At 36.6% G+C, this 27,228-nt stretch overlaps 1 protein-coding gene across 2 annotated transcripts in view; it reads right to left on the bottom strand.

Moving 5' to 3' along the window:
* AP3B1 (adaptor related protein complex 3 subunit beta 1) overlaps window positions 1-27,228 on the bottom strand; it is a 302,972-nt gene that overhangs the window by 15,258 nt on the left and 260,486 nt on the right. For both annotated transcript variants that reach the window (XM_033179939.1, XM_033179938.1), the window contains exons 23-25: window positions 21,699-21,930; window positions 17,010-17,094; window positions 2,842-2,939 (exon numbers count right to left, since the gene is read on the bottom strand). In XM_033179939.1, the coding sequence (XP_033035830.1) occupies window positions 2,842-2,939; window positions 17,010-17,094; window positions 21,699-21,930 (415 nt within the window). The remainder of the gene's footprint in view (window positions 1-2,841; window positions 2,940-17,009; window positions 17,095-21,698; window positions 21,931-27,228) is intronic.

Consider the following 27,228-nt stretch of genomic DNA (forward strand, 5'->3'; position numbering starts at 1 on the left):
ATCTAAATTTTGGTGAAGGCAGTAGATAGCACTTACTTTAGGCTAATCAGCTGTAATTAACTGCTAAAAGGCAAACCAAATAATGTAAAAAATAAACATTCAAAAAAAATTCTAAGTTTTAGATTTGTAATTTAATTCACAAGAAGAAAATGAATAAAAATTCAAAAAATTTTCTAAGTTTTACATCTGCAATTTAATTCACAAGAAGAAAATGAACAAGAGGAGGCATCTTAGAATAAGGCTCAGGCCTCTTGAAATTAAAACTGCATGAAGAAACCAAATTAAATATTTTTAAGTAAAAAAGAGGTCCCATGTTATTTTCTTACTGAAAGCATGTCACAGCTAGATCATTAACTAATTCTGCAATGCTTGAAATTCACAGCAATGAAATAAATCATGCTTCTGATGGAGGCTTATATACATAACCATCAATACATAGAATAATCTTTCATTCACTACTTTGACTACCAATCTTATTATATATATAAAAAATGTTTAGCCATGAAACCCTAAATGCAACAACTGAGAAAAAGTGATAGATCATGTTGCATATTAGAAATGAAACTTTTGTTTTTAAAAAAATGTTAACTTAAAATGCAATACTCTGTTAGAACCACTTTTATTTAATACTGTATACTTTTCAGTTATGTATATCTTTAGAATAAAAATGGAACCATATTCCTCATGTTCCTTATTTATAATTTTTTCAGTTAAATTGAATTAACACATTTAACGTACTTCTTGAGTTTTAAAATGTGTCATATGAAATAAGATATTAATTATGTAAATCCTTTTTATTCAAGGTAGAAAAATCAGTTAAAGCTGGTGTAACCTTACTCCCCCCCCTACACACCCCTTAAATTTACTTGCATTTTACCTTCCAGAATTTTGCACTGATAAAATCTGAGGAAACAGATTTTTATTCTGATTTAGGATTTTCTGTTGGCGAGAGATTTCTAGGTATCTTTTGTGGAAATAAGCTAAGTTCTTACTAGAGCAGTATAACAAATACATGTGTAAAGCTGAGGATTGAGACCGCTATCACCAAACCTGCTGAAACCTATAACTAAAAAGATGCTATTGAAAAGACTCTTTAAACCTGTGCTAAATTTGCCAGCATCAAGTTCCACATCAAAGAATGAATTCAGGAAGACAGAAAGAATGATACAGAAATGCCAAGAGACTTGCAAGGATTTACAAATACTTCATATAAACAAATTTTCAAATAGCTTTATTCAGAGTAGCCTTTCTGCTCTATTAAACATAGCAAACAGCTGCCAGATTTATTCAGACAAATAATCAACAACCATAGAAGTAAAATGGCAGAAGAAAAAGGAATTTTGGCAACAACTCCACAGAGGACCACAGCTATTCTCCAAGTGCACCTCTCTCATGCACTTACGGTTCTGTATGGCTAGTCAGCGAAAAATCCCTCAGTCACAGCAGAGCACAAAAGATTTGATCGAAATATTAAGTATTCTAAACAAAAGCTGAGGGAGTGAAAGGGTATATAATAATCTGCTGCTTCAGATAACTTTAGCTGCACTTTTCAAAAAAAGAATATCCCCTTAACAATAAATGTGCCAACGCCTTATTCAGTCACCGTGTGCCACTCACCTTGGTTTGCTGAGCAGATGTAAAGCAGAGAGGCAGGCTTTAGCCAGCAAAGGGTAAGAATAGCAAATATAAGAATCAATTCAATTTGTCAATAGAAAAATAAAATCACAAAGATAATTTTCCTCTATAGCAATAATCAACTTTCCAAGAAATGCAAATCCAAAGAAAGATTTCATCGTTCTTTTTTATCACTTAAATAATGCCCGAGCAAAAATATTACTATTAATTTACGGCCTTGTATGAGATTTTCTTTTTGACACTGTGAATTGCAAAGGCTTAGAGTAAAAACAGTATCTTCAGCATAATAATGGAGTGCCAGGAAGCATGCCCCTCTTCTTAGGTGTAGGTATTCGTGTGTGCCTAGTACGTTCTGGAAGTTTGATGGGTATGATTTACTACCTCAAAATGAAGGAATCTTTGATAACACCCTCCACAGGAAAAAATGGCTGAGATTCACATAAAGTTGTAAAAACTGCTGACTACAGCATTTAAATATGCCTTAGTTTTATAAACGTTATCGTTAATTAAACACATAAAACCAGACAGTTATCTCCCCTTATTCACATATGAAAAAAAACCACCTCGCTTTTATTAGAAGGTATGTTTGACTCTGGGCCAACTACAGATATTAATATTTGCATTTTGCTGAAAATATTTTCTTTTTAAGTACTTATTTAAAAAATGTTTCAGTTCTAATACGTTCTGACAACACAGCATTTCTTTAATATAGAATTAGGTCAAAAGAAACCAGAAGTATTTTAATGCCATAATTAGGACTTTATTTTGAAGGGTAAGGTAGTTTAATGTGTGCAGGGACAAATACATTAGTAAGACATAAAAAAACAGTTCTATAATGAAAAAAATACACAGACATAACAATTATAGTGGTAGGACATTGGTAAAGTCCCCAATTCCTGGCACTTTCAATAATACAAAACCCATTAGTATATCATTGGGTTGACAAGCGACAACTCTCAGCATTGAAAAGGTGATTAAGAATTAATTTATCATTTTAAAGACATATTAATTTTCAAGTGTGCCAGAAATATAGACAAACATCTATTTTTAGGGTTGTAAGTGCAAAGCATTAACAAAAATTGGAAGATTGTGCACTAATATCTGTTAATGGCTATGTATACATGAAAATTTGTTTTAGAGACTGTACAGGAATGAGCACATATTATTTGGTGTGTAAATTTCTAGTAAGTTGTAGACATCTCTCACCTTGCTCTTTCTTAAAATCTTTCTCTGACATGGCCACAGGTAAAAGTAGTTCTCCAACAGGTGGTTGAATATTAACACTGAAGCAATCATCCTTGGTACTGAAGAAAAACAATCAAAGCTGACTAAATGCTTCATAAATAAACATTCTTAATACTAAGTAGTTAAATCAATGCAATGAAAGCATATGCTAGCATAGACAGTATAAGGTCTTTTTGGTTTAAATATCACAGCTAAAAAGGTTTAAACATTTTCCTGAACAACATTACTTGCAGAAAAATACATCTGTTTTCTCAATCAGGACTTTTTTAAAAAACAAAACTACATAGGTATAGTAAATTATCCCATTTGAAAAATAACTTTAAAAAATTGCAGTAATTGTATGTAACCACTACCACCAGAGAAGCACTTCATGCAGCTTATACAGAAGTAATATTTTATCTCTAGTTTGCATACATGTTAAAGTATAGAAGATGAAGTGCTTTAGTCTGAAACAGTTAAGTCTTTTTAAAAATATTAATTTTTAATAAAGAAGAAAACAGAGTGACCATATTGTGTTTAGATAGGTGCTAATAAAGTAATATCTCATCTGCAAACTTGCTTTCCTTAAAAAAAAAAAAAGCCCTTATTTGCTAGTAGTGCTATTCATTGACATCATTGACCAACATGGTAAAAATTATTATTTCAAATGACAGGATATGAAGAATTTAAGAAAGCCAACCATGTCTGTTCTAATATCAGATAGAAAAACAATAAGTGCATTTACGTAAGTCTCATGACATTATGATCAATAAAAAAATACTAAATTGTCTAAAAAATTTTTTAAAGTTAGATGTTTAGGGTTAGGTTGATGGGTGTATCCTAAATGATAACAGTGTGTTTGGCTGCAAAGAAGCAGAAAATCCAATTAACAGTTTTTTGAGAAAAAGGCATTGATCGTTTATAATACAAGAAGTCTTAGAGTAACCAGTCACAGGCTCATTAAGTGGCTTAAAAAAGCCTTTAGAGGCCCAGATTCCTCTAGCTTTCCACTCTGCCATCCTTACTATGTTGGCTTTCATCCTCATGGTTGCCACATAGCTGCTGTATCTACAGGTACCTAGTTTACATTCCATTGAAGGAAGGGTGGTGATGAGAGAGTGTTGAGTAACTGTGTCAACCAAATCTGTTCCTTTTTATTACCAAAGCAAAAGTTTTCAGGAAGTCCCATAGAGGAACTTCTACCTTCATGTTAGAACTGGATCCCACAGCCGGTGAGATGGTAGCTAGAGAAACAGGGATTGTGGATAAGAAATGCTAAACATTAGATTAAGAAACACTGGAATTTATTCACGTGTGGGTAGAGACAAATGACATAATATAAAAAAAGAACATAAAATTCACTTTTATTTTATGCTATTATGTATTGTACTCTTGCAAGTGGCCTTATATTTTTTCCATATGTAGATTGTCCAAGGCAAACCAATAACTCCAATTTATTTGTCAACTCGATAAACACTTATTGAATGCAAACTTGATCCTATGTAGTGTGTGAATGTCTGGGGATTTAATGCCAAGTGAGATTGGCCCTTGAAGCTCACAAATCTAGTTGGAGGGAAAGAAATGATACTTACAATAGAATGGCAGGCACTACATTAGATATGTGGGAAGCATTCTGCAGGAGTGAAGACTGAGTTTACTTCCAAGAGGAGAAAGAGGGCATTCTAGGCCTGTACTTTGGGAATGAGGAGCAGACTAATATGTCAATAGAAGAGGCTGGGGGCACATGGCAGAGTATCATATATAGTATGACAACTCATCCCAGTCCTCCCAGGAATAGTCCCAGTTTACGGCTGTTGTGGAATCCTGTCCAGCTGGTGCCTACTTTCACTCTCTAAAGTATCCTGATATGTGTGATAAAGCATATGGTTACTTTACTCATATAACGAAGACAAGGGAGTTTCAGTGTTTCTTGAAGCAATAGGAAACTACTAGAGATTTTTGGCATAGGAAGGTAAATGGTCCCATTTATGTTTTAGAAACTCCAGTGGCAGTGGTAAGGTGGAGTAAGGGAGAAACCAAAGGCAGGTACATCAGTTAGGAGTCTAAATTAATAGTCTAGGCAGGGTTTTGATGTTTTTTACGCATTTACTGTGTGTTTTTTTACTTTAATAAAGCCTAAAAAGGATATTAAGAGACAGCTTCTGTTATTTCAATTTTACTGATAAGAAAACTAAAAAGAAGTTGAACAATATGCCCAAGGTCACACAGCTAGTAACTGACAGCACTGGGATTTGAACCCAGGTGTATCTAACTTCAAAGTCCACATTTATTCCACTATAATATGCAACTTCCCCAGGGTGGGGAAGGGCAGCACTGGGCAGCGGGGAGATGGAGTACTTTATGGATATTCTAGAGTAGAAGGGACACACCTGGTGATGAATGGAGGGAAGAAACTTCGCACCTTCTAATGTGAACAACTGGGTGAATGACAATGTATTGAAGGAATTTGGGGACTTAAAGAAAATGATTTGGCTTTAGCCACATTATATTTTGAGTGCTGAGTTACCCACGAAGAGATATTAAGCAGATCAATGGAAATACAAATCAAGAATCTGGAGAGAGACTAGCTGCGCATAGTGACATGTGCTTATAATCCTAGCTATTTGGGAGGGTTAGCTGGGAGGATTGCTTAAGCCCGGGAGTTTGAGACTACAGCGAACTATGATCATGCTACTGCACTCCAGCCTAGGTGATAGAGTGAGACCTCATCAAGAAAAGAAAGAAAAGAAAAGAAAAGAAAAATAAAATAAAAGAAAAGAAAAGAGAAAAGAAAAGAAAAGAAAAAAGAAAGGGAATCAAGAGAGAGGACAGGGCAGTACGTACGAGTCTGGAAGCAGTAAGAATGGTGTAAATGCATGAAAAAAATGCTCATCATCACTGGCCATCAGAGAAATGCAAATCAAAACCACAATGAGATACCATCTCATACCAGTTAGAATGGCGATCATTAAAGTCAGGAAACAACAGGTGTAGGGGAGGATGTGGAGAAAGAGGAACACTTTTAAACTGTTGGTGGGACTGTAAACTAGTTCAACCATTGTGGAAGACAGTGTGGCGATTCCTCAAGGATCTAGAACTAGAAATGCCATTTGACCCAGCAATCCCATTACTGGGTATATACCCAAAGGATTATAAGTCATGCTGCTGTAAAGACACATGCACACGTATGTTTACTGTGGCACTATTCACAATAGCAAAGACTTGGAACCAACCCAAATGTCTGTAAATGACAGACTGGATTAAGAAAATGTGGCACATATACACCATGGAATACCATGCAGCTATAAAAAAGGATGAGCTCGTGTCCTTTGCAGGGACATGGATGAGGCTGGAAACCATCATTCTGAGCAAACTAGCGCCAAGGACAGAAAACCAAACACCGCATGTTCTCACTCATAGGTGCAAATTGAACAATGAGAACACATGGACACAGGATGGGGAACATCACACATCGGGGCCTGTTGTGGGGTGGGAGGAGGGAGGAGGGAAAGCATTAGGAGATATACCTAATGTAAATGATGAGTTAATGGATGCAGCACACCAACATGGCACATGTATACACATGTAACAAACCAGCATGTTGTGCACATGTACCCTAGAACTTAAAATATAAAAACAAAAACAAAAACAAAAAAAGAATGGTGTAAATGGTGTAGGGAAGAGCTGAAGCCTTATGAGTAGATAAAAATCATATAGGAAAAGAGGATACCACAAAAAGGAAAGAGTGAAAATCTGGGGAAGACCTGTATTTAAGTAAAAACAGAAGAAGAGCAACTTGCAGAAGAGACTGGAGGAAGAGTGGTCAGGAAAAAAGGCATGTGCCAAATATTGCAGGGGGGCAGAGTAAGATGAGGGATAAAAAGAAGTATAACTGCTAATCTTGGTAAGGCCGTTCAGATTGCAGGAAGACTACACAATGCAGTGAGTTGAAGGGTGAAGGGAAGACTGACAATGGAAGAAGGACCAGAAAGAAGAGGCAAGCTTCCTGAGAACGAAGAGGCAAAGGAATAACACCTAAAGAAACCTGAGCATGTTTAGAGGCTGAGGGGAAAGAGCCGGTAAGGAAGAAGAAACAAAGGAATAACTGGTAGAGCAAGGTCTTAGGAGAGGTAAAAGAGGTTGGGATGAAGAGCACAAGAACTAGGTGAGTGGGTTAGCCCTAGAAAGGAGTAGGATACTTCTTCAGAAACAGCCAAAAAGGAGTACTTAAATGAGAAAGGATTGCGGGTAGGCTACTCGAAGAATGAGACCAAACCTGATGGAGGGGAAGACTTGGTCACATTAAGAGAAGTATGTAAAAACTGGTGAAGGACTAGAAGAAGATGTATATATACATACATGGGGTGTGTGTGTGTGTGTGTGTGTATATATATATATATAATATATAAATTACAAATGAACTTAGTATGAAATCTAAAATTTCAGCTTCAAGTCACTGTATACAAAGTCCTCCAAAGTCAGAGGCACAAGACAATCCACTGAGGTATAGGCAAAAACCCTACTAAATATATATATTTTTTCTCATTCCTTTTAAGGTTCTGTTTTTCTAGGAGACAGGGTCTCAGCTCTGTCACCCAGGCTGGAGTACAGTGGTGTGATAACAGCTTGTTGCAGCCTCGACCTCCTGGGCTCAAGTGATCTTCTTCTCTCAGCCTCCCAAATAGCTGGGACTACAGGCACATGCCACCATGCCTAGATAATTTTTTTTTTTTTTTTTTTTTTTGAGACAGAGTCTCACTCTGTCACCCAGGTTGGAGGGCAGTGGCGCAATCTCGGTTAACTGCAACCTCCACCTCCTGGGTTCAAGCAATTCTCCTGCCTCAGCTTCCCTAGTAGCTGGGATTACAGGTGCCCGCCACCTCGCCTGGTTAATTTTTGTATTTTAGTAGAGACGGGGTTTCACCATGTTGGCCAGGCTGGTCTCGAACTCCTGACCTCAAGCAATCCACCTGCCTTGGCCTCCTAAAGTGCTGGGATTACAGGCATGAGTCATTGTGTCTGGCTTTTTTTTTTTTTTTTTTTGTAAAGACAGAGTCTTACTATATTGCCCAGGCTGATCTTGAACTCCTGGGCTCAAGTGATCCTCCTGCCTTGGCCTCCCAAAGTTGTGGGATTATAGGCATAAGCCACTGTGACTGGCCTCTGTTTTTGTATGTTTTAGTAAATACATGTTAGCACAGTGAGAAATATACACACATACATATATATATATACACACACATATATAATTACAAATAAACTTCTAGAGAGTACATACCCAAAATATTTTTACTAATAGAGGTATAAAATTTTAAAAGTTAGGGGACCACTGAGTTACATCATTATGTACAACACTTTTTGAATTACTTTTTTATACTTTTTAAGAGAACCTCTCTTCCCAACACTCCTGAAGGACACCACATACTCCTCAATTAAAAGTGGCTGGACAGCTATGATGCCAAGGGAGACGGGTGGGGTGTTAGGGGAGAGAAGAGGCAGGAGATCTGCCTTCTAAGGCATCTATGAAAGTCTAGCTGTTTGCAGAGGGTGGGGAAAGCGATCACGAAATGCCCCTCCTAGCAACAAGCAAGGCATTAGAGAGCTCAACTGAAACACATTTCTCGGCCTCTCTCGTAGCTAAGAGTGATCAAGTGACCCAGTCATGACCAATGAATTATAAACAGAACTTCAGTGGGGATTTCGGAGAAAGTTTTGTTTTTCTGACATAAACCTGGCTCCTTTCTCCATGTCATTTCTTTCCTGGAATGTAGATGGAAGCCTGGAGGTGGAGCAGCCATCTTGTGACCAAGAAGTTGCCCAGCATTTGCTAACAAAATTAGCACATGAAAAAAAAGGTGGAAGACCTTACGTCCTGAAGATACTGGGAAGCTACTGCACCAGCTCTGAACTGCCAAACCCTGCAGTTCTTGCTCTAGGAGAATAATAAATCCTTATTTGGTCATGCCACTGCAGTTGGGTTTCTGTTACAACCAAATACAAAATCCAACATAACTAGTATATTATAAGTCACTTTGTAAGCCAGTTTCATCTTGTAAGCAAGGTGTGGCTTATAACAGAACTAAGATGGAACATTTCCTCTTTATTTGGGGAAACATTTACTTTCATTTACATGAGTGTTCTAGGATGTCCTCCAGTTTATATGCATCTCCTTTTCTACCATTTTGCCTTCTTTTTGGTTCTCTCTCCATATAGCTTTTCTTTTCCTTTTTCTTCACAACCCCTTTGATTAAACGGGAGAGACAGATTATCTCCATTTCTACGCATAACTGCCTCAACATGGATAGGGAATGTGAAAAATGACTGATGATAGATGTAAATTTGTCAGAATTAACAGTTACCAGATCAATGAAGCACTATTATTAGGGTAGCTTTAAATAGCCTAGCTACATAGGACCAGATGGCATAAAAGTTTAATGTAAGGCAAGACTCTACTTGGTACACATTTAACTGTAGCATATATTCTTGTATTACATGTAATCTCAGTTCATGGATTCCTTTATAGGATCCAAACTGGTAAAGTTTGTAGGTAAGAGAAACAGGTGAGTAGCCTATTCTGAGACTCAAGTTTCTCATCTATGAATGGGTGACATCTACCTTGCAGGCTAGTTTTAACTATTAAAGGAAATAAAATGGAATAAGGCACAGGAGGTACTCAAAACCTACATACGTAATAGGGATATATCATTATTTCAGTATTCCCCCACTGATGATCATTTCCAATTTTTCTCCATTATAAACAATGCTTAAATAATATATTTGGCTAGATCTATTTGTGTACAAGCACAAATACTTCTCTAGGCTTGATACCCTAAAAGTGAAATTGCTAAGTTCAAAAGTATGACTATTTTACAGATACTGCCAACTTAAAGTCCCACAAACAGCATACAAGAGTATATGTTTTTCTCTACCTTCCTTGTCAATACCAAATATAAAACTTATTCTAAAACCTTGCCAATCTGATGAGTGAAATGCTTTAATTTTTATTTCCCTGAATACTAGTGATGTTGAGCTACCTTTACTTTTTCCAAATAAGGGTCTTCACACCATTTACTGAATGGTCCCTTCTCTCCCCACAGATTTGAAATGTCACCTTTATGACATACAAAATTTCTACATTTCTAAATTCTCTGGTTTCATTGGTTCTTGTGCCAATATCAATTATACAGAACAAAAATATTCTTGTGGCTTTAAGGAGTATTTTTAAATTATTATAGAGAAATACTTTTTTCATTAAAAATGTTGATTTTTCTTGTGCATTTTCTTTTCCAGTTGAATTTTAGAAGTTTGTCAAGTTTCTTGAAAAGGTCTACTGGCATTTAGCCTAGAATCACATTGAATTTGAAGATTAATTTGAGGTTCAATACTGTTTCCCATTTAAAAACACAGTATATTTCTTATTATTTTGCTTATATTTCTTTATATTTAATTATATCTTCCTTTATGCCCTTTAGGAAAGTTTTAGGGTTTTTTTCTCCCTACATAAGTATCTGTATCACCTTTCTAAACTCATTAGTTTAAATAATAGATTTTCTGTTGATTCCAACTTTACGGGTTAATAATTATGTTGAATAGGCCAGGCGCAGTGGCTCACACCTGTAATCCCAACACATTGGGAGGCCAAGGTGTCAGGAGTTCAAGACCAGCCTGGTCAGCATGGTAAAACCCCATCTCTACTAAATATACAGAAATTAGCTGGGCCTGGTGGCGCGTGCCTGTAATCCCAGCTACTCGGGAAGCTGAGGAAGAACAATCGCTTGAACCTGGGAGGCGGAGGTTGCAGTGAGCCGAGATTGCACCACTGCACTCCAGCCTGGTGACAGAGTGAGACTCCGTCTCAATAATAATAATAATAATGATGATGATAATTACGTTGAATAAAAATTGTAATTTTGGCGAGGTGCTGTGGTTCATGCCTGTAATGGGATTACAGCACTTTGGGAGGCCAAGGTGGGCCGATCACAAGGTCAGGAGTTCAAGACCAGCCTGGTCAATATGTTGAACCCCTCTTTCTACTGAAAATACAACAATTAGTCAGGCGTGGTGGCACGTGCCTGTAGTCCCAGCTACTTGGGGGGCAGAGGCAGGAGAATTCCTTGAATCCAGGAGGCGGAGCTTGCAGTGAGCCAAGATCACCCCACTGCACTCCAGCCTGGACAGCAGAGCGAGACTCTGTCTCAAAAAAAAAAAAAAAATTATAATTTTGTCTCTTCTTTTCCAGGATTTATACTGCAAATGGTGTTTACTTGCCTTTCTGTATTGGCTAGAACTTCCATTATAATGTGGAATATAGTGTGGACAGCAGATATCCTTGTTTTGCTTTTCTGACTTAAAAGAGATTGTTTCTGATACTTCATGTGGCTATGGGTAACTCGTACGGGCCAGAAGTCATTTGAATTTATAACTACAACTGATGTCCATCTTCATATGTTATCCTTTTGCGCTTTAAAATCAGGGTGATGCTAGACTTACAAAACGACATGGCATGATTTCCTTTTCTTCTGTTCTAGAAAAAAATCTCTTTTTTAAGGTTCTGATACAATTTAATCGTTTTTATTTCTAATTTATATTTTTCTAGGAAACCATTAATTTCATCTAAATGTTCCAATTTATTGGTATAGAACTGTATAGTATTATTTTGTAACTTAAAAGATCTCTGTGCTTTATCATCTTTCTCCTCTCTAATCTTTCTAAGGTGTCTTTTTTCTTTAATCATATTATCTCATAGTTTTCCTTTTCTTTTGTAAATCCTGTATGTGCTTTTAAAAAAATGAGTATTTTCTGCACACAGGAAACAAGGAATTCTATGTAAACATATATATCTTAGGTTCAGCTTGGTAATTAAATCATTAAACCTGTATATATCTATACCTATTTATCCTTACTCTCTGATTTGTCAACTTCTGATGTGCATGTTAAAATATACTATGATTATGGCTTTGACAATTTCTCCTAGTATTTGTATTATTTTCTGCTTTATAAATTACAAAACTGCATGGTTTTAAAGTTTGTAACAATTGTATTTTCTTGGAGGATTACAATGAGCACAAAATATTCTATTATTACTTTTTACCTAAAATACTTCTTAATTTTTCTAGTTTTAGCACATCTATCTCATGCATGCATACACACACACACGCACGCACATACACACACACTTCATCTTTCTAATCCCAACTTTTCTGTGCCATTCTCTTAGTGAGGGTTCTCATAAATAGCATATGTTAAATTTTGTTTTTCACCTGTTTAGTAAAAGTAGGATTTAATTCTCTGACATGAATTGTGAAAATGAGTATGTGTGGTGTGCATGGCCTCTCCAGCCATCTTGTTTTGTTTTCTATTTGCCATGCTTTTTCCTCTTCCTCTTGGTTAAACTGGTCAAGTTTTAAACTTTTATTTTAAAGTATTATTATTTTTTAATAGAGACAAGTTCTCGCTATGCTGGCCAGGCTGGTCTTGAAGTCCTGACCTCGAGGGATCCTCCTGCCTTGGCCTTCCAAAGAGCTGGGATGACAGGTATAAGCCACCACAAGCAGTCCTGATCAGGTTTTAATTACTCCCTTTCTTCCTAGTTGTTTAGAAGTTATAATACGTCACATTTCTATTATTTTAGTGGTTATCTTTAATATTTTAAACCATATTTAAACTTATTTTTGCCATCAATAAACTCTCTTCTCAGACATAACAAGAACCCATTTACTAGGGTTCTTGAATACCTGTATACCTCTTGTCTCTGCGGGGATTTTGGTTCCAATTTATTGTTAATATTTATTTTTCACATTATGTCAACAATTATTTTTATACGTTGATAAATTTCATAGGTAGAATTCTTTGCTCACTACTGTTTTATTAATTCTATGTTTTTCTCTGTCTCAGATTTTTTTTTTTTTTGAGTCAAGGTCTCACTATGTTGCCCAGGCTGGAAAGCAGCGGCTCTTCACAGGTGCAATCATCGCGCACTGTAACCTCTAATTCCTGGGCTCAAGCTATTCTCCTGCCTCAGCCTCCTGAGCAGCTGGGACTACAGGCATGCATCACCATGCCTGGTTCTGTCTCAGATTTCAGAAAATATTCTATTACAGTATATCTTTGAGTAATCCTTTCAGAAAGGATGTGTAGGTGGTAAACCGATTGCTAGAATCTTTCCTTCACTGAAAAATGGTATTTTCAAAATACCATTTTTGGTATTTTCAGAATTTTAAAGGTCATTTCCTTTACCTTCTGGCTTGCAGAACTGATACGAGGATATGAAATTTGAATCCATTCTCATTCTTGTCTGTTTTTTAGGTAAGCTGCTTTTTTCTCTGCTTTGGAAGATAATAGGATATTCTTCTCCTTATCAAAAATTCACCAGGATGTGGTCTTTTTCATAGTTTTTCACATTCGCCCTGTTTGGCCCTCTTAATCTGAAGGCTTGTGTGTTTCTTTTGTTGGGCCACATGTTCATTCATTCATTCATTAGGGGCAGGGATACACTCTGCCGCCTAGGCTGGAGTGTAGTGGTGCGATCACAGCTCACTGGAGCCTTGAACTCCTGGGTTCCAGTGATCCTACCACTTCAGTCTCCCAAGAGTGCTAGGACGACAAGTGTGTGCCACCATACCTGGCTAATCGTTTTTTTATTTTTGGTAGAGATGAGGTCTTGCTATGTTACCCAGGCTGGTCTTGAACTCCTGGGCTCAAATAATTCTCCTGCTTTGGCCTCCCAACGTGCTAGGATTATGGATGTAAGCCACCATGTCCAGCAGAAAATGTGCCTCTATAATTTATTTTCTAAATTATTTCTTCCCTTCATTGTCTTTTCTTTCCTGCCAGAGCTCCTATGAGATGAACTGATCCTTTTAACCTCCTTATTTTCTGTCTCTGCCTTTTTGCTTTGTATTCCAGCTGATTTCCTTGACCCTTTCTTCCAGAACGCTCAATCAGTATTCAGCTGTGTTCATTCCATTATTCATCTACTGAGTTAGCAACTATCATTACTACGGGTCTCCTCTCCCCTGGGTGGGCTGACTAAAGTTTTATTTTTTGTAAGTGGACGAGATAATGATTGGTTACGTGGACATGAAGTTGGAGGCAGGCAGGCAGGCAATGGCCTTTCCTCCCCACCAACAAACGTAACACTAGCTTTACCCTAGTGGTGAGGATCTGAGCATATTTTGGATAGATACTCTCTTGGATAAAGCTATACTTCATCTCATCTCTGACCATTCTGGCTTCCTTCATACAAACTCAAACCTTGCTCTGTTCTTGTAGGTCCCCACATTCACACCAAAACGTCTTTCCCAGGCAAGTGGCTCGTTCTCTTTACAGTTTTATTCTCAAGTCTCAAATTAAATGTATATGTTGCCTGCTGTCAGACGTAAGATTGGGGAACTAGGGGGCTGGAAGGAGTTAATTCCCTGATGACTGTCTGAAGCCCCCTACTCACTTCGTGCTTTATGTTCTGCTAAATTGGTTCTTACCATTATGGTAGTTTTCTCCCATGAGTGTTTTTCCCTGTGATTTTTATTTTCTCTGTTATTGTTTATCTACTCCTATTTGTTTTCTGTCAATAATGCCTCACAATTTCTGGTCAGCTAAAGGCATTCTTATATTTTTAATGCTCATTCACTATTAAAGAATGTATTTTCTGTTTAATGGATCTTTGGACAAAAACATGTGCTCAGTTATCTAACTAGCTCTAAGCTGTGTGACTTCCCATACCAGTTAATACATGCATGCCTGCTGATTACAAGGATGAGGCTCTGTTTATGTACTGCACTAACTTTTAGACAGATATATTTATGTATGTTGTGCACATATTCGATCTCAATAAATTTAATCAAGAACTTAATTTGATGACCATTTTAAAATGCAAAGCAAAAAAGAGGCATAAATGCTTATCAAATATGCATATAACTACATCGCTTAATATAACAGTTCTGTCTATATCTATTTATCCATAGATACAATTATAGTGATACAGAATTAATCCAGAAGCTAAAGCAGGATCATTTTACTCTCACTTTTTTCATTTTAACAAATAAGAGTATCTGACAGGCTTTTGGTCCATGTTCTCAGCATTTCTGAAGGCTTCTTATCAAATACGCTGTTATTACCCATAATTTTATGTATCGATTTGTATAATGTATTTCAAGGAAAAAATTCAATATCAGCCATTCTTGTTTCTTTTTTTCTTTTTATTGAACTACCAAGACTAATACAGCACATCACTAAGCAAAAAGTGCTATTTACAATGCAAAAGGCACAGTCAGTGATTGGCATCTAAGACCAATTGATCTGCCCATTACCACTATCTCCCTACCCCCACAAGCACTACTATGAAGCTATTGATTTAAACACTGTCGATCGGTTTCCATTTTCTGATTTTGGGCAGGCCAATTAAGAAAGTGAGTAATTGTGATTACACTGCTTCAGGATCAATTACATTTGATGCAAGACAAAGTGCTCTTTTTGGAACACACACACAAAATTTTTGATCTAACATGCTGCTGTGCTTAACAAAAACTAAAATAAATAATTTATATCTTTATAACAGCAAAACATACTAATGTAAATGCTTTTAATAGCCAAGACATTTTCTATGTGAAATACATGAATTATTTTCCTAAAGTTAGTCTGAAAGAAATATAGAAAAATACTATTCACATACACTCCTTGGTATAAGATAAAAGTCAAATACTACATGCATATATATCCATCCTTAAAGGGACTTAGTTAATTATGAAAGACAAAATGCAAATCCTGTTCAAGAGACTATGAAGGAAGTCTTTGTAATAAAAATTGGGAAAAAAAACCCCAATTACATAGGAATCAAAAGGTTCCTTATATAAATTGATAAGAAAAAGGAATATTTTTTAGTTCTTAATTTTGGTCTAACTTGGTACCTGAGCTTTGTCATTGGGTTCACATTGTCCAAATCATTAAAATGAATATACCTCCAGTGTTAGAGGCAAATCTATTTAGAGTGATGTTACTCATAGCCTGTTGTTCAGTAATATTGATCTGTGTTGTTTGTCTAATAGAAAAATAATAAACAATTACTAGGCAATGTTGGAAAAAGTAATCAGTTTTTATATATCACTAATATAGCAGACCTCCCAAAACATAAAGGTGATGATCTGCATAAAATCAATGTGTTATGCTACATTGCTTATATTTATCATTGCAGGTTCTCGGCAATAAAAGGTATAACATTAGGCCAGAATTACTGGTAAACTGAAAAGGTATATGAAAATGAAAAGTTCACTATGTTTAATCTATATATTTATTTTAAAATGTCTATTTCTAAAACTTCAAGACTTTTAAATCATAACAAATTCTGTTCTAAGCTGGCTAAAATGTAAATAAAATGTCTCAATTCTTTTTAGAATAAAAACAAAGAAACTTTAACTCAAAATAGCCAGTTGTGCCTTATATCAGAAAAAGAAAAGAGTTCAAAGATAATTCTCAATGATGCATGAATACAGCTTTGTACTAATTTGCTAACAGCCTCTGAATTTCACGAGAAATGTATAAAGCATTATAGAAAAACATTAACAACAAAATCCAATCCTAAAAAAGCTCTTCTGAATAGCATTCAGCTATGAAACCTTTGCCAACTGCATAAATGTTCTCTTTTGACTTTTATCAAAGCAGTTTGTAAATTGATTTAAAAAGGAAACAAAAAGGTGTGGGTTTTAGGTACTGATGGAATCAATAATATTCCACTTAAGCATCTCAAGATAACATGCATGTATATCTCAAAAGAGATCTTCTCTGAGCTATTTAATAATATTATTATTGTTTTTAATTTCTCCTGGATTTTCCTCATTAATTTTCTTATAAATTTTCTAAAACTGGAGTGATAAGTTAAAAATTACTCAGTAGTAGCTCCTTTCTTTAACCAACAAACCATGAATTTCAATCACATATGGCAGATTGTAATGGCTAGGTGTGTAACGAATGCTAAAAATACATAGATTGCACACAATTTGTACAACTATTCCAAGGCAGTCTAAACATTAGCAAAGCAAAACACATTTGTTTAAATGTTTTGTCTTTCACATACACACAAAAACTGCTGAAAGGTTAGTTTTTGATCTGCTATCCTTTACAGGTTATATAAAAAATAGAAGAACAATTGAACTTACCACAACTGGAAACTGGCAGTCTGAGTAGAATCACAAAAGTCAATACCCATTGAAACTGTAATGGATCCCTCAGGCTCAAGAGAGTCTAGGAAATAAGATAATTTAGACATGAAAACACAGAGGATGTGAAAAAAAGGCAAACTAAACATTGAAAATTTAGGTAATGTTTGTAGCTTGGTTCAAACAGTGAAATTTAATGATGGCTTAAAAAATTTTAAACTAAGAATATTAAAGCAAATTATAAAGTAACCTAACTATTCTGTTTCAAGGTTTTCTTTTTCACAAATTAATTCTGCACACATGCCAATGAACACATTATACCCGTTTCAGAAATACATATCTTCCTGAGAAATTTCATGTTTTCTAATATTATCTCTATAGGTATTGAAAATGAGAAGGAATTAAATGTGTTCTTGTTTCGCATACCTGTAGTGGACTTTGGGAGTTCATAAGAGGTTATATACTCAAAACTATGGCATGTTTATTCTAGATATAAAAAGCAAATTTTAAACAATGTTTCAAATTTTCAATGAAAAAAATTCTAAATTAAAAAATGTAAATAAAGTTGGAAGAAGAAATTAAGATGCACTCAGAAATTAATTAAGAGATCTCACATTGAAACCAAAATGTTAAGTCTAAGTGCATTAAATACTCAAAAAAAATTTGTGGCAGATTAGATTATCTTGATAAAACAAAAAATAAAATGACATTTGATAGATTTGGAATTTCTGAAGCTTCATCTATCACCTAACCAAGTATAGGAAATAACTATACCAACATACAATACAGTTTTTTTTTTTTTTCAGTTAACAATGACAAAACTTAAGGCAAACAAGAACAAAATTTTATTCTGCTTATGATTTGAAAGTTTAGCTATACCTTAGAATAACTGAGGGCATCTTAAATAAATATGTATATATTTGTTTATATACAGAAATTGTCCATTTTTGATTTCTACTTTGCTCAAAGTATTCTGTATAATTGCAGCTATACCATACAATCACTTTATATTTAGCTTTATATATTCTCTATACTTCCTATCAGACGTAGTTATATTTTAGGAAGCACATTTCTAATTCAATAGATTGTGACTATTGTAAGGCTTATTGGTAAGTGTGATTTGCCATTGAAAGCAAACCATGACACAGAAGATGGTATGGTTGGGATAAAATAATAATTCAATAACCTTCATTTATTAAGTATTATGTTTATATCTCATAGGCTCAATGAGGACTAGGTATTACAAGACAGCATTTGTTCAATGCTGATTTTAAAATGCTAGTTGTTAGGCAAAGGAAGTATGTTAAAAATAAGAAAAAAAGTTAATAATTAAAATGCTATTTGCTCAGCAGTATGTATGTTGGTCTGCTGATTCTAATTTCAATTTCATTTGTTCACAAACCTAACATTTACCAGGATGTCACGCAAACACCAGAAGACTTGCTCCCTAAATCTCTAGCAAATAGGCTTTACTGTAGGGTAAATAGCTATAATGATATATACATTTTTTCCATTTCTCATAAAGCTGTGTGCTGTCAACAGTTTAGAGCTTTGTCAGTCACACACTGCTCAAGGCTATTCTTTAGCGAATTCTTAATGCCTTCTGTGCCATAACTATTTTGGGGTTTGGTCTTGTTTTTATCTGACACATTAGTAGCAAATTCTGTCATCTCCAAACATGATGGCATTCATGATTTTGATCTCCCTTCATCATGTATCTTTGTATGTCATTTGACAAAGTGACAGCTCTCAAGATGCCTTGTTGATAGCACTCTTTGACACTGTTTGATACTGTCTTCGGTCTTAAGATAATTAACTGTGAGCTTACTGCCATGCTAATTCTGGGGGACAGTCCATGATCAATGGCATGTTTTATTATATGGATGCCTCAGGAGCAAAATGATCAGCATAAAATTATTCAAATAATGGATTTTTATAATACCTGGAGCTGACTAAACTGGGTAAGCATATCCAATTAGGTGTCTATATTTAGATACAATTTCTAGATTTGCTCCTATATATTTGAGATGGCTATGTAGAAATGGCTGAAAAACACTGGCTCTGTTACACCACACCATTAATATCAACACATGAAATCATATAGGATGCCATTTACTTTGATGCAACAGTCATACAGTAACTGTTAAAATCTTAGCTGAACTCAAATTTGTCGACCACTAACATAAAGCCACTGAATATAGTACAGAGAGTGTAAGGCTATTCTTTGTGTCTTAAAAAAAACCCTCCTATATACTAGGTCTCTTTGGGGAAAATGAAATATTATTCCTAATGTTCTTGTAAGGAATACAGTTTCATGCCAAACACAGGGTGAAATCCAGAAAAAAAGTCATTGCACATTACAGACAAAACCAGATTGGTAGCAAACAAGAAAACTGCGGACTCCTTTAACGTGTACACATGCTTAAAAATAAATAAAACAAATTTCTTACCTCCCTTATTTTACTAAAACACTAAAATACAGCATTTGTTATCTGTTGCATTCTTAAAATGTTTTTGGACGACTAATTTAGACATATTATATTCCTTAACCCTACAATCTATTGATAATAGTGTCATCTAGGTGGTGTTACATACAAGTACATACTGCAGAGGAAATAACTCTGTATCTTGAAGGCATTCAATAAATGCCAACAAAATGAATGAAACATACAGTCATAAAAATTTGTCTAAGAATGAAAAAGAAAAGCCTACAACCAATACTGAGGCAATGGTAAACATCCATATTTTATTTCTGTGTTAAGGTCATACTATGAAATTTATTATATTTATTTATTCTATTCTACATAGGCCAACAAAAGGTCAACTCATCAACTCATTATGCCAACTCAAAGAAAAATTAATACTGTTCTACTGTTTTAACCTTTGGATAACATTTTCAACCTTCAGACAATTCATATATCTGCTGCTTGACACTTCCTAAACTAAACTAATTTTTTTTTAACTAGGTAAAAAAGGTTGAATTACAAGCAATAAAAAGAACACAATAATTCCCTGGCAATATATTAACTTCATACATTACATAATAAAAATTAGGATACTTTGTGTTCTTTAAATAGTGTCTTAATTATCCAAATATTTTAAAAAATTAAGTGGAATTTGAAATCAGCTTACTTTAAATCCACTTTCTTTACTCTGGTTGCTTATAAAATTTTACGAGGCTTTATCAAAAATTGTTTTATTCCTTTGTGTAAAAATATAACACACACAATAAATGACTTTTACCGAAAGATTCATGAAAACCAGAGGAGAAAATTCAACAATGCCAAAGAGCTCAGATGAAGAAAAATGGAAGAGTTATGTGAAACAATGAGTAAAGAAGGCACAATTACCTAATTTTACTTTCTCCTGGTCAAAAGGCATTGTTTTATCTTAAGTATTATAAAAAGGAGCTGTCTGGAGCATTATGGTTATAACATTTGGAAGATACAATGACATAAACCTTTTATTACTTTTAATTGATGTTTTGCCTGAAGCTTCTCTCAACTAAACCTTAGGGCTATCTCCACTTACAAAAACCAAAAAGAATAGAGATAGACATTCTAAATATTACACTAATTCAAATTCAAAGTAAGACATACAATTGTTACATTTAATGTTTAAAGGGTATATTTTTAGCAAAATACTTTAAAAATGCAAAGGGGATGAAAAATGGCCACTGACACTTTGTTGGAGAGACAACAGGATGCGGTGGGCACAGAAGCAACCTGGAAAGCGTGTGCCAAAGCTAGGGGCAGCCGCTGCTCAGCACCCACTCATTGGTTGCTGCATGTGGGATAAAGGGCCGGTACTGCCATATTTTATGCTCTGCTCCAAGAAAAGTGAGATTTCTCATTTTTTAAAATGTAAAAGCATCTTGATTTTTAAATGGTAGCAACAGATTGAAAACATGTAAAAACCGGATGTGGATAAATACCAGTGATACCCTCTGCGCTACCATATATTCTATACATGGAGAGGAAGATAAGCAGACTAGTCTACATCAGGTGTGTGCAATCTTTTGGCTCCCCTGGGCCTCACTGGAAGAAGAACTGTCTTGGGCCACACATAAAATACACTAACACTAATGATAGCTGATGAGCTAAAGAAAAAATAATCGCAAAAAAAATCTCAACATGTTTTAAGAAACTTTATGAATTTGTGTGAGGCTGCATTCAAAGCTGTCCTGAGCCACAGGTTGGACAAGCTTGGTCTATTTCCTCTCAGTCTTCACTCCCTTCACTTTTCAATTTATGGGAAGGTGAAGGGAAACAGGAAAAGATCTCGAGATACAAGAAGTATTGCACTCAGAAATGCAGAGCGATTTTCTTGCTTTTAAGACACAATAAACCACCTAAAATTACGCAGGGAATGAAGCTGACCAGGAGGAGAGATGAGGGAAGGTGAGGCAGGTAGGTAAAACATGGTGGCAATCTTGACTCTGCAAACCCAGCCTTTCATCACTACTGGTATTACTATTACTGGGACCTGATTCACTAAGAGCAAAGAAATGTATTTATCTTATATGATAAATTCAGTTTAACAAGAAAAAGCAAACATAAACTGAATATGCTAATTGTCAATACAATCATGTTCTACTTTACTATTTTACTAAAAAGTATTCTACTTTACTTTTAAAATGAACATATTTAGTGATCAAATATAGTTAAGGTTTTAAATGAGAACATTTACCTATTGGATTAAAAACATGCATTTTCAGGCCTATAGGAAGTTTTTTTTCCCCTATGTGGATATTTTCTATCTTTTGATCAGTAGTGTTATTCAGTGTTATTTGTATAGAGACCATCTTATCACCAAAAATGCAAGGCTGTCTTGGAAAGAAATAATGGGCAGCTAGTCCTTTTCCACTCATTCGATGAAGCAGCACGTGAGTTTTTGTTGGTACAAATACAGGAGTACTGACCTATTACACATGGGAAAAAGAAAAAAAGATGAGTTAGTGAATATAGTTATTCTTTTAGAAAATACACAAACATTTATGACATTTAATTCTTGGTTCCCCTAAAGTATTATATGAACTACAATAACAAACATTAGTAGGATATCACACACATAGATATTAGTCAGAAATGATACAAAGAAGTAAATGCCCTCAAAACTGTATGAAAATTTCTCTGTAACCTCCAAGCACTTTGGAAGGCCAAGACGGGCGGATTACTTGAGGTCAGGAGTCTGAGGCCACCCTGGCCAACATGGTGAAACCCCATCTCTACTAAAAATGGAAAAATTAGCTGGGTGTGGTGGCATGCACCTGTAATTCCAGATACTTGGGAGGCTGAGGTGGGAGGACTGCTTGAACCCAGGAAGCGGAGGTTGCAGTGAGCTGAGATGCTGCCACTGTCCTCAAGCCTGGGTGATGAAGCAAGGCTCAGTCTCAAAAAAAAAAAAAAAAAAGAAAGAAAGAAAAAGAAAATGTTTGATTACTTTTTTACTCTTGTTTCCTACGTTTATACAAGTCATATTAAGCCAACCTTCTCCAGCATCTAGATAAAATGCATAGGTGATATTTTGTTCAATAAACCCAGTGGGTTCCATAAATCCTTCAACTACTTCCATATTAATACATTTAATCCAATATAATATTAATACTAATATATATTAAGACTTTAGTTCAATATTTTGTACATCAGACCAGGTACCAATATTCCAGAAATATATATGAGATCCATGGCTGCTTACATTCTAGGATACTCAACATTGCAAATAGCATTCTTGACTTCATATTTTATAGACACCAATGATTTATTAGATGCAAAAAAAGATAAAACATAAATTAATTATAAAGTAATCTAGATTTGGGCTCTGAAAATGAGGGTTTAAGAAAAAGGGAAGATTTAATAAGTCTAAACACAATAGATGTAGCGCAGAGGTTGCAAACTATAACCAACAAGCCAAATATGCCTGCTGCCTGTCTTAATTTAATTTGATGTAACTTAATTTAGGAGAGCTAATTAAACATGAGGCCAAAGTACATAAGAAAGCAGCAGCCCTTTATTGCAAATATGCACACACTCTCGGGCAAGGTTCTCCGGTCCTCAGGTATGGGGCCAGGGAAGTCGTGCCAGCGCTCTCGGGTGAGGTTCTCCGGTCCACGAATGCCGGGGGGGTGGGGGCCGAAGAAGTCACCCCGGCTTCTGCCCGGGGTGGACTTTTATGCATTGGTACTGGAAGGGGGAGGGCAGTGGGTGGGATAAGGGCGTGATAGGGGCGTCTCCATAGGCATGGCCGGGTAAGTTTCGATCTCTTCGGATTGACGTCACCTGGCGCATGCTCGGTTGATCTGCATCTTCCTGGGCGCGGGCTGCATTTTCCCGCACGCAGGAAAGTTGGTGAGGAAGAACCTGGAAACAACATGGATTGTGCCTTCTTGTTCACCTTCCTCCATCTTGTCCTTTCTCCCTCACCCAAACACTGCCTATTTTTTAAAAATGTCACTGGAACACAACCATACTCATTCATTTACATACTGTCCTTGACTGCTTTTTTACTCTACAATGGCAGAGGTGAGTAGTTGTAATACCTAAAACATTTACTATCTGGTACCTTTACAAAAAAAGTTTGCTGGCCGGGCGTGGTGGCTCAAGCCTGTAATCCCAGCACTTGGGGAGGCCGAGACGGGCAGATCACGAGGTCAGGAGTTCGAGACTATCCTGGCTAACACGGTGAAACCCCGTCTCTACTAAAAAATACAAAAAAGCTAGCCAGGCGAGGTGGCTGGCACCTGTAGTCCCAGCTACTCGGGAGGCTGAGGCAGGAGAATGGCGTAAACCCGGGAGGCGGAGCTTGCAGTGAGCTGAGATCCGGCCACTGCAGTCCAGCCAGGCGACAGAGCGAGACTCCGTCTCAAAAAAAAAAAAAAAGTTTGCTGACCCCTGATCTAAGGGCACAAATGTTCGATCCTTGCCATTCCACGTTCCTTCCCTTGTTGTTGGAAACAATTCTCTACAGCAGAGGGTCCCCAGTCCCTGGGCCATGGACCTGTACCAGGGCATGGGCTGTTAGGAATCCGGCCACACAGCAGGAGGTGAGCGGCTGATGAGAGCAAGCATTACCGCCTGAGTTCTGCCTCCGGTCAGATCAGCGGTGGCATTACATCCTCATGGGAGTGCAAACCCTACTGTGAACTGTACATGCAAGGGATCTAGGCAGCACGCTCCTGATGAGCATCTAATGCCTGCCTGATGATCTGAGGTGGAACAGTTAGTTTCATCCCAGAACCATCCCCGTATTCCCAATGGTCCATGGAAAAAGTGTCTTCCACAAAACGGGTCCCTGGTGCCAAAAAGGGCTCTACAGGTCCCACGTCTTCTGAGCAGAAACATTAGCAACTTTGCTTCTGAAGCTCTTTTCAAAGATATTTCTACAGCAAACAGCCTTTGGAAGACAGAGGTGATGCCTCCCTCTGGGGCAGGTGATAGATTTGTTTGTTTGTTGTCCAGGATTAGGAAGATAAAATCTCCCTCTGGGGCAAAGGCTGCATAGATTTGCTAACAGTCCTCTGATAAAAACCTAGAATCTTTTTTTTTTTTTTTTTAATACTTTTAAGTTCTGGGATACATGCGCAAAATGTGTAGGTTTGTTACATAGGTATACACGTGCCATGGTGGTTTGCTACACCCATCAACCTGCCATCTATGTTAGGTATTTCTCCTAATGCTATCCCTCCCCTAGCCCCCAAACCCCCGACAGGCCCTGGTATGTGATGTTCCCCTCCCTGTGTCCATGTGTTCTCATTCTTCAACTCCCACTTATGAGTGAGAACATGCAGTGTTTGGTTTTCTGTTCCTGTGTTAGTTTGCTGAGAATGATGGTTTCCAGCTTCATCCATGTCCATGCAAAGGACATGAACTCATCCTTTTTTATGGCTGCATAGTATTCCATGGTGTATATGTGCCACATTTTCTTTATCCAGTCTATCATTGATGGACATTTGGGTTGGTTCCAGGTCTTTGCTATTGTATATAGAGCTGCAATAAACATATGTGTGCATGTGTCTTTATAGTAGAATTATTTATATTCCTTTGGGTATATACCCAGTAATGGGATTGCTGGGTCAAATGGTATTTTTGGTTCTAGATCCTTGAGGAATTGCCACACTGTCTTCACAATGGTTGAACTAAGTTACACTCTCACCGACAGTGTAAAAGTGTTCCTATTTCTCCGCGTCCTCTCCAGCATCCTGTTGCTTCCTGACTTTTTAATGATCACCATTCTAACTGGCTCGAGATGGTATCTCATTGTGGTTTTGATTTGCGTTTCTCTAATGACCAGTGATTATGAGCTTTTTTTCATATGTTTGTTGGCCACATAAATGTCTTCTTTTGAGAAGTGTCTGTTCATATCATTTGCCCACTTTTTGATGGGACTGTTTGATTCTTTTCTTGTAAATTTGCTTAAGTTCCTTGTAGATTCTAGATATTAGAACTTTGTCAGATGGACAGATTGCAAACATTTTCTCCCATTCCTTAGGTTGTCTGTTTACTCTGATCAGGTTAGCCTCCTGTAAAGCAACACATTGCATGTGCAGGCTTCACCTAGCCTTCAGCATATGGGGCTCAGAGAAGTGATGCAAATGATGCTACTTTGGCTACTGCTGCTGCTGTAAAAAATTGTCCTTCGTCTCTGACTGAGGAGTCTTGTGTCTTCTACCAGCATTCATGAAATTGTTGCAGATTAACTAGTTAGCCTGTAAGTAGGGTAACATCTCAGACCCTTTACCGTTTTTGATGCTTGATTAAAAAAAAAAAAAATTTAACAATTCCCAGAGCCACTTATTTCAAACAGCTAACACTTAGACCACCATATACATCTGTGCAGCGACAACTGACTGAAAGGGTGGATAAGAGCTAAAATCCAGCTTACATTCAAGGGAAACTTTTTGGAATCTGCACAATGGTGCCATATAGGCTAGTGGCTTTACTAATCAGAATATAACTTTACATAGTAGAGGTTACTTTTTTTCTTTTGGCTTTCCTTTATGAAAATCCATGCTATGACTTTAATTTTTCCTGTGGGTTTCCAGGAAATGTTCTGATAGCCGACAACAAAGTGTCGAGTAAGTCCAGTGACAATGCAGAATAAGAATTCATTGTTTCAGAATTGCTTTTATTTGGTTCAAGACTAAGCACTGGCCTTGTGAGGAAGCTTTGCCCCCAACGCTTCTTCACTCTATAGTGGTTATGTATGGGATTGTCAGCCCAACACACCCTACTATTTTCTAGAAACCTTGACACATTCAGCACATGATGGAGCTGGCAAGTTCTAATGCCGCCTCATGACCGGCTGCAGTTAACTGGTTCAGGGATGGACATTTGGCCCAATGAGTTCCTTTCCTAGGATTCCTTTCCTAGGAAATTTGAGCCAGACTCTCTCAAGCAGTTGATATTCTGAGATTTAAAACTCTAATTTTTGTCTGTGGCCACATTTCCTGCCACATTGTTCAGTGAGAAAAAAATAATGAAGCAAATTTCAAAGAAAAGCATAGATGAGAGACAGACAGACTAGCTGGTAACTTTGATCTGGATGGTTCTTGAGGCCCAGACACATTCCTGTCCTTGTTGAAGTTGTTTTCTCTGAACTCTAGCTGTAATTTCCTATTTACTTATTTACTGCTTAACCCAGTTCAAATTGGGATTCTATTGTCTATCTCCCCCATTCTACTACTGGTTGGGATTAGTCAGATTTCAGGACACTAATTGGAAGGGGAAATAAGCTTGTAATGGGAGAATGCCCCTTTGCCCCACTTTCTCTAAAGTGCTGGTAGACATGGAACCAGGAGATCAGAGACTCAGGTAAGGATTTTGATTAGATTGACCCATATGTATCTGCCATATGTGTAGGTCAAAAACAGTAAAATTATCCATTTCATGTGATTCAACTAATAATTTGTTTTAGATCAAGGCTACTTAATCCTACCTTTAATAGAAAAGAACCTTGAGTCCTTGATGTGGGCCATCCTAACTCACCGGAGTTCTGTATTGTGGTTAGAGAGCAAGGTCCACTCTAATAACAAAGTATGACTTTGCCTTTATTTGTCCTCTGACCCTATGTATCCCTTGGGCATCTTGGGGAGAAAGGTGGTAATGTGCAAGAATTAGGTATTTCACAGCTCTCTGTCCAATAAGAACACCGTTATTTCAAACACAAAGTAACTACTAATCATGAATCATTACTCACCATTAATGTATTAATTCATGCTTTC

Source organism: Trachypithecus francoisi, unplaced genomic scaffold (genome assembly GCF_009764315.1).
Source record: "Trachypithecus francoisi isolate TF-2019V2 unplaced genomic scaffold, Tfra_2.0 Lachesis_group2, whole genome shotgun sequence".
In the NCBI taxonomy this organism is placed as follows: Eukaryota; Metazoa; Chordata; class Mammalia; order Primates; family Cercopithecidae; genus Trachypithecus; species Trachypithecus francoisi.